This window comes from Prionailurus viverrinus, chromosome D4 (assembly GCF_022837055.1).
Source record: "Prionailurus viverrinus isolate Anna chromosome D4, UM_Priviv_1.0, whole genome shotgun sequence".
In the NCBI taxonomy this organism is placed as follows: domain Eukaryota; kingdom Metazoa; phylum Chordata; class Mammalia; order Carnivora; family Felidae; genus Prionailurus; species Prionailurus viverrinus.
Genome location: NC_062573.1, coordinates 5222959 through 5234987, shown reverse-complemented (window position 1 = coordinate 5234987; position 12029 = coordinate 5222959). Strand labels below are relative to the sequence as shown.

At 45.2% G+C, this 12029-nt stretch overlaps 1 protein-coding gene across 3 annotated transcripts in view; it reads right to left on the bottom strand.

Annotated features, from left to right (window-relative positions):
* The window catches only part of LOC125149975 (sterile alpha motif domain-containing protein 1-like), a 79416-nt gene extending 68403 nt beyond the window's left edge, over positions 1 to 11013 (bottom strand). For 2 of the 3 annotated variants that reach the window (XM_047829209.1, XM_047829208.1), the window contains exon 1: positions 10602 to 11013. In XM_047829209.1, coding sequence (XP_047685165.1) covers positions 10602 to 10997 — 396 coding nt within the window. In that variant the 5' untranslated portion in view covers positions 10998 to 11013. The remainder of the gene's footprint in view (positions 1 to 10601) is intronic. The other variant, XM_047829210.1, reaches the window with a different exon arrangement.
* Between the last annotated feature and the right edge of the window lie 1016 nt (positions 11014 to 12029).

The following is a 12029-nucleotide window of genomic DNA, read 5'->3' as shown; positions in this document are numbered from 1 at the left end:
TTTACCAAGTAATACTACAACTAATAAAAGAATAATTCATTCAACAAATCCTCAAGGACTTACTTAGGGCCAGGCACTGTTCTAGGTGCTCAGAATCGACAGAATACAAAACCAGCATTAATCCTCACCTTTATGGAGCTTATACTGTAGTGAAGGGGAAAAGGCAATAAACAAAATAAATACGCAAAATGTAAGTTAAATGGTTTAAGTGGTAATGAGAAAAAGAAGGTGGGAAAGGAAGGCGAGGGAGGGCCAGAAATGGAGGAGCTGTCATTTTAACAGGGTGGTAAGGGAAGGCCTCACCAGAATGGGCAAATACGCACAAAAACTGACAAAGACGGAGCTGAGTGTATATGTGAACAACAGCATTCTAGGCGGGCACACAGCAAGTGCGACGGACCTGAGATAGGAACATATGCCTGACACATTAAAGAACAGCAAGAAGGCCACTGTGGCCAGAATGGAATAAGCAAAAAGTAAGAGGAGACGAGGTCAGAAAGGAAAGAAAAAGGGATCTGATCGCGTAAGACCTTGACAGGACTCATTCTGAGCAAGATAGGGGATGTGACCAGAAAGAAACAAAATCTGACTTACCTTTTTAAAAGGATCATTCTTGCTATGATATTGAGAACAGAATATAAAGGGGCAAGAGCAAAAAACGGGCCAATAATTCTTCTGTAATAATTCAGAAGAGTTGATGTAAACTTAATTACTAGAGTTAATGAAAAGCGGTCAGAGTCTGAATATATTTTGAAGGTAGAACTGGCAAGATTTCCTGATGGGTCAGATACAGTGTGTGAGAGAGAGTCAAGCGTGACTCTTAGTTTTGGCCTTAGCAACTAGAAAGATGGAGGAAGTTGCAATTCACTAACATGGGGAAGACTACAAGGAGGGCAGAAGAAAGAGAGGGCAGGGTAAAGATCAGGAGTCTGGTGGGAATAAGTTTAGTTTGAGATGCCAATAAAATACGTAAGTAGAAGTGTCCATACAGGCAGTAGAACACACGAGTCTGGAGTTTCAGAGATAAAAATTTGGGAGCTGTCAGCATATACACAGTATTTAAAGCCAGAGATTGGATGAGATCACCAGGGATGAATGAGAATAAAGAGAAGAGATTCCATGAAGTGGTCCAATATCAAAAGACAGCAGTAATGAGGAAGAACCAACAAAGGAGAAGCCAAGGGGGTAGGAGGAAAATCAGCCGAGTATGGTGTCCCAGAAACCAGAGCAGAGAGTATTTCAAGGAAGGAGACATCCACTGCACCACATGCTGCTAACAAGTCTAGTGAATTCAACTTGGTGGTTTCGGCAAGAGCAATTTCAGTAATTAGGTTGAAAGTCTCACTACCGTAGGTTCAGGAGAAAATAGGAGAACTGGAGATGAGTAGAAACAACTTTTTCAAGATGTTGAGAAATTGGGTTGTATCTACAAGAAACAATGTGGTCAAGAAAGGACTGTTTTAAAAAAAAACAGACAAAGTAACACCATGTATATACTGACTAGAATGAGCCACTAGACAGGAGAATAATGATGTTGCAGGAGGGAGGGGGAGAACGAACAGGATTTCAACTGCTCTAGAGTTTCACTAAGAGGGTCAAATAGCCCAATGAAGAAAAATTTCACTGGGTTAGTGGGCATTAATTCCAGAGTATCTGTTTGTGTATCTGTTTGTGATACTAAAGAAGGAAGGAGGGCAAGCCCATAATACTAATTTACATGCCACAGGAGGCTCAGAAGAGAGATTGGGCCATTTACTGAGAACTTTCATGTTAGGGCTTTCCTGTTCCTTCATTTAAGCTCAAAATAACTTCATGAGGTATTATCTTTACGTTACAGATAAGGAACCAGAAGCTCAGAGAGAGCAAGTAATTTGATCAACACACAAAACTGGTGAGTGGTAGAGCTATGTTTCAAATCCAGCTCCTCCTGAGCACTAGATAAGGAATTATAGTTAATTTAGACAGTTAAAAGTTTTGTGGTTATGTCTTTTTTAGATTCCTATCTGTTAGAAATACATACTGAAGAATTTATGGATGTAAGAATATGATGTCTAAGATTTGCTGTAAATACTCCAACAAAAACAACAACAGAAAGTAATTGTGAGGAACGGATGAAACAAAAGCAGCAAAATGCCAGTAATTGTTGAAGCTAGCTGACGGGTGTATGGAAGTTCACTGTTCTCTTTCATGCACATTCGAAAATGTCATGATAAAAAAATAAAAATCCAGGTCCTTCTGAGTCAAATTTTTCTCATTACTTCAAAGCTTGCCCTTAATTTCTCCTCAATCCTCCCTTCAAAAAAAAAAAGTTATGTGCTTCAGAGCTTACAGTTTTCTTCTTTAATCCTCACTATAACTCTGTAATTAAGGGTTTTATTCCAATTTTATACATGAGGAGAGAGATCTACAACTAATAAATAACAGGATCAGACCTCAAAGCCAGGTCTTCTGGTGTCAACAACATTCTACTGTCCAATACAGCAGTCAAGGTTACACCCAGGCATACAGAAAAGGAGAGTCCACTCAAGTGCTAGCTAGCCACTTTCTTTAGATCACTACTGCATAATCCTAGGACCCCAAATTTCCTAGGAAGCCCACGCATTGACTTGCACTCAAAGGCTTGACTCAAACAGGCAGGTTTCAAATTTGCCCGGCCATCAACCTTCCTGGCCAAATTTGGGAACCAACAGGTATTTGATATGGAATCTCTCAAACAGTGTTCTGAGAGTCTGCCTATCTCTGCTCTAGAGTCAACTCTTTGGACCTCCATTTCTCCAAATGTAACACTCTGCTGTCCACCCACATTATACAACTACAACAGAGACCAAAGTCCAGGTATGTGAAACCTGAGCTCTAGAAATAAGGAACACTACCAAACAATAATACTGACCAATTTCAAAAGCCAATTTTGAAGATTTTATTTAAGTAATCTCTACACCCAACATGGGGCTCAAACTTATAACCGCAAGATCAAGAGATGCATGCTACCGACTGAGCCAGCCAGGCACCCCTCAAAAGCCAATTTTGTATAATTCCACAACATTTACCACAAAGCTGGCATATGAGAGCATCACAGTTAATACTTATTTTTTAGATACCACCTTTTTAAATTTTTTTTTTTTAATTTTAGAGAGAGAGGGCGCACGAGCAGGGGGAGAGGGCAGGAGAGAAAGAGAATCTCAAGCAGGTCCCATGCTCAATAAAGAGCCCAACACAGGGCTTAATCCCACAACCATGGGATTATGACTTGAGTTAAAATCAAGAGTCTGATGCTCAGCTGACTGAGCCACGCACGTGCCCCAAGACAGCACCTCATCACTAATATGTTTCATACCTGTTCTTCCATACTAACCTTGACATTAAAAGCCTATTTACAGCTTCAAAAACAACTGAAAATATGCATACCAAGGGCTCCAGATGTTACTCTCTGCAGCCACTAACCTACATTATCAAAATTGTAACACCTTTCCCCTCTGGTTCACTAGCTTTGCTAACTAAAACTGAATTTTCCAGAGTTAAGTCAAGAGCTACTCATTACTCTGTACTTCATTAGGTTAAAATGTAGGTTGTCTAAGTCACACAAAAGTCTGTGATTAGATCCAATGTTTGAGGACTTTTAGATTTATTTGGAGTTATAAACATCGTAAGAATAAACTGCCTCCATTTTAACTGTTAGAAACAAATCATCTCTTTATCAGGTCACTACCCATCTGTCTTTTAAAGTACACTGATTTTCAGTTATGCCAACTGAACATTGGTAACCAAAGACACAGACCCCATTTTCACATTAAGGGTCAATCTACCTAGGGAAGGATCTATTCTTTACTCAAAAGAGTATTATTAGGCCCTACTAAAAAATCTTCGGTCTGGCACAAAACATGCCTTTGAGCCTAAAGTCAATGCATGTTTGCTGAATTAAACTGGTAGAACAGGTAAGCATGATTAAAAAAAGAAATCTAGACAGTCTTTAGGACAATTACTATTCGCTTTATGCCAATTGTATTAATATGGTTAAATTCAATTTATAAGCAAAACGCTGATCTGCCCGATAGGATATTGTGTAAAGTCCTGGTACCTGGAAAACTGCAAAGAACAGGAAATTCTGCAGGTGCATTAAGAAACTACATCTTATCCATGACCCAGAAACGCCTCAGAATTTATTACACAACATGCTGCAGAATTCTCACTCTTTAAGTGGAAATGAACCATGAAGTCACACAATGCAAGGCTGTGATTTTATAATGGATATAATGAACTATAACCCTTCAAGTTGTGCTAAAGTTAACTAAAGAAAGCAGATGTTCTACACAGTGTTAGCTATGTCATAAGTTAAGAGAATTTTAGTATCAAATAACTAAAATTTAGGATGGCATTCATTCACACAGCAACACACGTATATGGAATGTCTTTTGTGACACAAACACCATACTCCTCAAAAAAGATGTACTTCAAGGACCCTTCAAACAAGATCTGCGTTAGATTAGGCATGAAAGTGACAATCCAGGTCATGTGGTTACCTCACTATTCAATGCAAGACCTAAAAGTTACAGACTTGCAGATCTTTCAGGCTCAAACCATTTAAATATTTATATCACCACTAATTTGGCCTCATTACTTTACTCTTTTCTAAGTTTTAACTGACATAAATTTAACTTACATTTCTCAATAAAGTTTTCTAAAATTAGACTGGATTATGAAGCCTCTCATAATTACCTGTCAGAAACAGATTTTCCACAGTTGAACAAATTTTTAAAAACAACTAATTTTCCAATGAAAGGAACTATGCAAAACAAATGAAAACAAAGAGCAGTAAGATGGGTAACAGGGAGAGGTCCAAACCTTATATAAGAGAGTAAAGAACAGATCAGCAGGGCACCTGGCTGGCTCAGCTGGTGGAGTATGGGACTCTTGATTGCGGTTATGGGTTTGACCCCCCACATTAGATGTGGAGATTACTTAAAAATAAAATCTTTTTTTTTTTTTTTTAAACACTTTTTTTTTTCAACGTTTATTTATTTTTGGGACAGAGAGAGACAGAGCATGAACGGAGGAGGGGCAGAGAGAGAGGGAGACACAGAATCGGAAACAGGCTCCAGGCTCCGAGCCATCAGCCCAGAGCCCGACGCGGGGCTCGAACTCACGGACCGCGAGATCGTGACCTGGCTGAAGTCGGACGCTTAACCGACTGCGCCACCCAGGCGCCCCAAAAATAAAATCTTAAAAAAAAAAAAAAAAAAAAAAAAAAGATCAGAGCGCCTGGGTGGCTCAGTTGGTTGAGCATCTGACTTTGATTTTGGCCCAGGTCATGATCTCACAGTCATGAGATCAAGCCCTGCATTGGGCTCTGCGCTAGCCTGCTTAAGATTCTCTCCCTCTCCCTCTGCGCCTCAAAAAAAAAAGAGAAAAGAAAAGAAAAGAAAGTCACCTAGCACAGAAAGACTATTATCGGGACTGGGAATTATCAAGCCCGACTAAATTAAGGTCTAAAAAGCAACTTACTATTTACATTTTTGTAATGTCAATCACAACCAGCATTTTGAAGACTTTTTACAACTAATAAACATTTTTTAAAATATTCATTTATTTTTGAGGAAGGGAGAGAGAGAGAGAGAGAGAGAGAAAGAGAGAGAGAGAGAGAGAGAGAGAGAGAGCAAGCACAGAGGGGCAGAGAGAGACAGAGACACAAAATCTGAAGCAGGCTCCAGGCTCTGAGCTGTCAGCACAGAGCCCGACATGGGACATGAACTCACGAACTGTGAAATCATGACCTGAGCCGAAGTCAGACACTTAACCAACTGAGCCATCCAGGCACCCAACTAATAAACATTTTTAAAGCATTTAAATATCATTCCTCCTCAAACAGTGTATATAACCTGTCAGAAATGCCAAAAGAATAGGTAATAATTTGAGAATTAAAACTTGAAAAAGGAAAAAGTATTCAATAAATCATAAAAATGAGGTTTAATGGGGCACCTGGGTGGCTAAGTCAGTTAAGCGTGGGACTCCTGATTTCAGCTCAGGTCCATGATCTGTTGGTTTGTGAGTTCGAGCCCACGATGGGCTCTCTGCTGACAGTGTGGAGCCTACCTGGGATACTCTTGCTCTCTCCCTCTCTCTCTGCCCCTTCCCCAAACGCTCTCTCTCTCAAAATAAATTAAAAAGTACAAAAAACAGTAATAACAAAAGAAGGCTTAATGCCACTGGAAGAGGAATAGCTTTATTCTCCTGTTCAAGTCACCTAGGATTAGCTGATTTCCTGCAAAATACCTAGGAAAATGTATTTATTATTCCTGATTTAGGAAGTGAATTCACTGAGTGACAGAAGTGCTCCATCCCTGGAAAATTCACGCTTAGAAGCAATCTCGGGCTACAGCCACAACGCAGAATGTCTCTCACAATCTTCTGCTCATATGCAAGAATTCAAATCAGCACCAACACTCAACTGCAAAAATGAGCCAGGAAAGATAGAGACAGTAGAGCAAGAATGAACAAATTTCAATTTGCAGACATCTCTGACATTCACAGAAGTTTCATCTCTATCCAAGTTTCTCACTACAAATTAATCCGCCTAACACCAAATTCTGAAGTACCAATTATTACTTGACCACGCTAAGAAGAAAAAAGGAACCAAAGAAATAACATCTATTCCCTGTATTTTCATACTTGTAATCTTCCTGAAAGACTTAAACTTGTTTTATATAAACCATCTCAATTCTCATGGGAGGTAGATAGAGTCAGGTTTCTGGAGGAAAAACAAGCACTAAGGGATTAAGTATCTTGTCCAGCAAGTCAACAGCGAAAATAAAACCAGACCCAATTATTTAGCCTACAAAGTCTAAATAACCTGCTTTCCTTGGTTCATAAACTTAGGACAGTATTTTCAAGTGCCTACAATGTATCTCAAACCACAGAATTTCACGGAACAATACATATAATCAGAACACTATTCCAGAATTGAGTATTCAGAGCAAGAAAGTACTGCTTGCCCCAAATCAATAAAATGAACTAACACGATGGACTTAAAAAATACAAGGAGAAAACAATAGCCATATTGGAGAAAATTTTCAAAGGTCACTCTATTCATCTTATACCCTACTCCTCAAATTCTCTGCCAGGGAGCCAAAGGGGTCAAACATGTTCCTTATGATTACGTTCTATACAAAAATCAAATCTCAAAATACTGCAAAGAATTTCAATGAAAGGTGTATTATACTTTAAAAACCTTTCCCTCCAAAAATAAAATCTTACAGCAATGCCTTCAGAGCATTATTTTGTTGCCTTCATGATGCACTTCAAGCTTGGATTTTAAAAATGATTAGCTCCCAGTTTATCTTTTAAATATTTATATTTACAGATTCAGATTACTTAAAATGTGTTATTCTGCTCAGCCCTCATTATATTTAGGCAAGGTTCCCATTTCCACTCAAACTTTTTATCTGAACATACAATGGCTGCATTAAGATACTTCCTAAATTGACAAACGGAGAAAACTAATCAACCCAGAAAGCTTCCCAAGGTATCAAAGCAGCCCTTTTATTTGAAATCATACTAGGTACTACATTACACACTACATGAAGCTCTCAAAGCGATAATTGAAGTTATTTCTGCAACATGATGAAATAATTTATTTTTTTGCAAAATCTGACAGGACTGAATTTTCTACTGTCAAAAGGGAAATCGTTTTTCAAGATTCTAGAAAACCGTGCTTACTAAGGCAGTCTCAAAGTAGTTTCCTTAATCCTTCCAAATCCCAAAGAATCTAACACAAGCCACAGAACACTGAGTGAGACCTGCACTGAAATATCTGTGCTCAAACCCCTGAAGGTTATTTCCTATGTGTTTGGCAAGCTGATTGGCTTCATGTCCACACAACCCCAAAAGTCTTTCCTCAATAAAGCTAACACTATACTCCCTAACTCAAATCAAAATACCAGAAAATCCAACAGCCTCCAACTAAATTTTTCTTCAACTATTTGGGAGAAAAAGTCGACAAACCAGGATCAGCTCTTTGCACCCTGAAAGGGAGTTAAAGAATCTCAGAGCTCCATTGCTGCCACTTTTAGGAGCTGGATGTACATTACCTCTGTCTGCCTCTAGCATGGGACTCAGATATTACATCACTCAAAGCCTGAAAACTGCCCCATTACCCAGAAAGCACCAGGGAAGCTGAGACACTGCACCAAGGTATCCCTTCCTCCCTGATACATAGCCTTCAAAGGCTACTGACACCGGGCCCTGCTCTCTTGCAGTATCTTCACAAAGACATCTGCCCTGCACCTGCTGCAATCCTATTTCTATTCACTTGTGGTACACTCCAAACAACCCTGGATGGCTCTTCTACTTGCCCACTTGTCAGGCCAATGTGTAAGGACAATATCCCACCACACACCTCCTCCAAACTTGGGAGTGTGTACTACTGAGCTCTCCCTTATCCCTTCCCCATTCACAGAGTTCTGGAACTAAAATCAGGCTTCTTGATCTCTCTGATCCTAGAGGCGTGAACTTTCAGGTATGGTACAAGGGCTTAATGTCCTCCATTTTTCATTAATATCATTCCAGGATACATACACACACACACACACACTCACACACACACTTCAGTTCTATGCCTAGAACGTAATTCCCTCTCTTTTGTTTTGCTTTTTGTTTTTCCAACTTCTGCACTCTGCCTTTTCTTATATTTCCAGTGACCTAAAATTTTTAGCTCTCTTAATTTCTCAAGACTCAAAGTGCTCCAATCTCTCACTTTTCAGCATCCTGCTCCTTCATTCTCTTTTAAGCAACCTGTTTTCCTAACTGTCTCCAACCTGAATAGTCTATTTCCTGCCCCTAAACCTAGGCAATCTGCTTCCATTACCACCACCCCAATACCATACAGAACCTACCCCTTCCTAGTCACAGACACATTCACACACCTCCCTACCTTGCTCTTCTTTTACCCCATTATAGATACTATGCATTCTTCTACATCCTCTATCCAAAAATATCCTGTCTTCTCCGCCTTTCTTTCGTCTCTTCCCTGCCTAACCCCTTCTACCAGACAAAATTTAGCACCTCCAAGCCACACTTCCCTCTCTCTACATACTGTACTCTAGACCTGCATCCCTCCCCTCCCAACCCATCCCCTACCACCTCCCTCTACTGATTTCCCTTCACACACGTACCACCCCCCTCCTCCCCAACTTCCCTCCACACTTCCTGCCCCCAAAACATTTCCTTCCATCTGTTTTCGTACCTTAGCAGCCACTCCAAGAACATTCCCCTCACCCCTCACACCTCTGGCCCTCTACCTCACACACAGCCCACTCCACTTGTCCGCTCTGATGTCCAACCCCAAAGTTTCCTCTTTCTGCTCCCCCACCTACATCTATACTTCCCACAAGAACACCCTCCATTTCACTCACTTCTCCTGCTACCCGCTAAATACCCTGCACACCTCCTGTCCAGACATCTCCTGTCACTGCCCATCACCCTACTCTACTGTCCTCACTTCTCTCAAACTCTGGCCCTGTTCCAATCACCTTCCTCCTTCCCCCCCCCCCCCATACTGATCTCCCCAGAGCAACACTAACACCTGCCTTCTCCTCTAACATGCCCTTCCTTCACATGGCCCACCTGTCCAGCCTCAACACTCTCCTGCCTCCTTCCTGTCTCCCCTACACACCTGCTGGCCAGATACAGTCCTCACATCCCTCACAGGTCTCCAGAAGCCTCTGGGCCTACCCTCACACACACCTCCTGCCTGGAAACCTCCATTTCCCTCATCATCACTCCAGAGTTCCCTAGACACCTCCGGTCCCTCTCTCCCCACCACACTAGCCCCTACCTGGGCACCTTCCTCCACATTTCTCTTCACATTTGTCCCGTGGCCTTCCTTCTATCTGCCCCCTCTTCCTGCCCTCACACGCAGCCCCAACCGGGACATCCGCTTCTTCTACTCCTCCCTCGAGTCCCTAATCTTCTCCTTCTATGCCCATCACACTCGCCCCTACCTTCCCCAAGGCCTCCCTCACACCCTCCCGAACCCCCCACAGACTGCCCCCCACACGCCTCAATGTCCTCCATCCCTCTCGCACTCGCCCTGGCCCCAGTGGGCCCCCGAACCTGCCCGAAGGCCCTCCAGCCCCGTTGGGCCGGATCCCTCCACCCTTCATTCTCCCCCCAAGTCTGCCCACACCCTCCACCAGCCCCCCGAAGCCTCGCTCCCTGCCCCTGCCCCCAACGTCCTCCAACACCTGCCCGGAGCCCCTGGCCCTCCATCCTACCCAGAACCCCGGCGCCGGGTCCCCCCACACTGCCCACGCCCTCCCCTCGCTCGGGGCCGGGACCCCGTCCCCACGAAGGTGAGGAAAGCTGCCCGCTGCCCTTGCCCGAAGCGACCGGGGCACCGCAGCGGCGGCCACAATGCCGGAGCCACGGGGGCCAGGATTGCTCCCGGCTCTCCGCCCGGGCCGCCGCGGCCGCCGCCGCCGCTGCTAAGGACGCACAACAAACAATGCGGGGCCCGGGCCGGCTCCGCCAACCGCCTCAACCGCCGCCTTAACCGCCGCCCGCCCGGGACGGCCCGCCGCGCAGGCGCCTACCCCGCCGCCGCAGCCTACCCGCGCCGCCGCGCTCTGCCCGCGCCCGGTCCCCGCTCCCGCTCCGCCGCCGCCGCCACCTCGTCCGCCCGCGTCTCCGGCTCCTCTGCCCAGCGGCGGCGGCTGCGGCGGCTGCTGCCCTGGTGGCGCTCGCGGCTCCGGTCTCCGCTTCGGCGGCGGCGGCGGCGGCGAGCACGTGACACCGCCCAGCGCGCCCATTGGCCGAGCCGGGGGGCGGGCCCCGCGGCTGCTGGGGAACGGAAAGCCCGCCCCTTCGCTCGCTGCGCGCCCCCTCCACGCGCACTCTGCCGTACCTGAGAGCGCCAGCCAGCGCCCGCCGGCGCCGTGCCGCGCGGCCGCCTGCGCCAACTGCGCACCTGGGAGCGCGCAGGGACCACACGCCGGTGGAGGCCTCATGCACCTGCGAGCGGACGCTTACGTAAGCTGCGTCCCCGCCTTTCTCCCGGCGCCAGGCCCCCGCCCGCTGCAGCACCTGAGCCCTGCTGCGCTAGCGGCGTAACTGCTGCGGAGCGGGGACGAGCTGCGCAGGGAGGCAAGCGAAATCCACGGAAACTTCGTAACTTCCGAATCTGGGAGCGGCTCCCGGATGCCGCGGCAAGCGGGCCTCTTCGGCCCTGCGCCCCGGTGCGGAATGCCCCCCAAACCCAAAGGCTATGCCGCCGAGTAGGCTCCGCTACGCCTCCCCAGGTGAAGGACAGAGAGGCCAGTGGGCTTTGACTTAAAAGATTCTCTCCCAGCCTCCGCTCCTCCTACACTTACCGGCTGTGTGACCTTGACCAAATTAGAGAACCATTCTGATAGTCCGTGTTATGGTAAGGGAAACTAGGTCAATAATTCCGATTTAGGAGCTGTTGGAGACATGGAAAAAGACAATAGGTGTGAATTCTCCCACCACATAGCAGGTACTGAACAGAAGTTGCAGCTTAGCAACCACCTCTCCTTTTCCCACCCCAGTGGACCTACCTGGAATTGAGTTTGAGGGCAGGACCTCTCTGACCTCCTTATAGTTGGGTCAGACTGGCTGAACACCTACCTAGGCAATGCTAGGGAAGAAATGAAGTTTTGCTTTTTTATTTTACAGAATCACGCCTGGGCACTTTCTTGGTACAGCATTCTGCCAGCCAGTTCAGCCCCTTACTGAGCCCCTGCCGCATACCAGGTGCTGTGCTGGATGTTAAGATGCACAGGTGAATGACACAAGGTCCTTGCCCCAAAGGAGTTCCCAGCCTAGGGTGGAAACGACCTGACCACCCAGCAACAGGATTTGGAGAGCTGGGAGTCCAGGAGGGATCCCCCACAACAGCTCCTTCTGGGCCCCTTTTTAACACGCCAGATTCAAATATTTTAACAGCTCTGCGTCATTCACGGAATAAAATATGAATACTCTAAGTCAACTTAAAAAGTTTGGTGATCTGGCCTTAAGTTTCA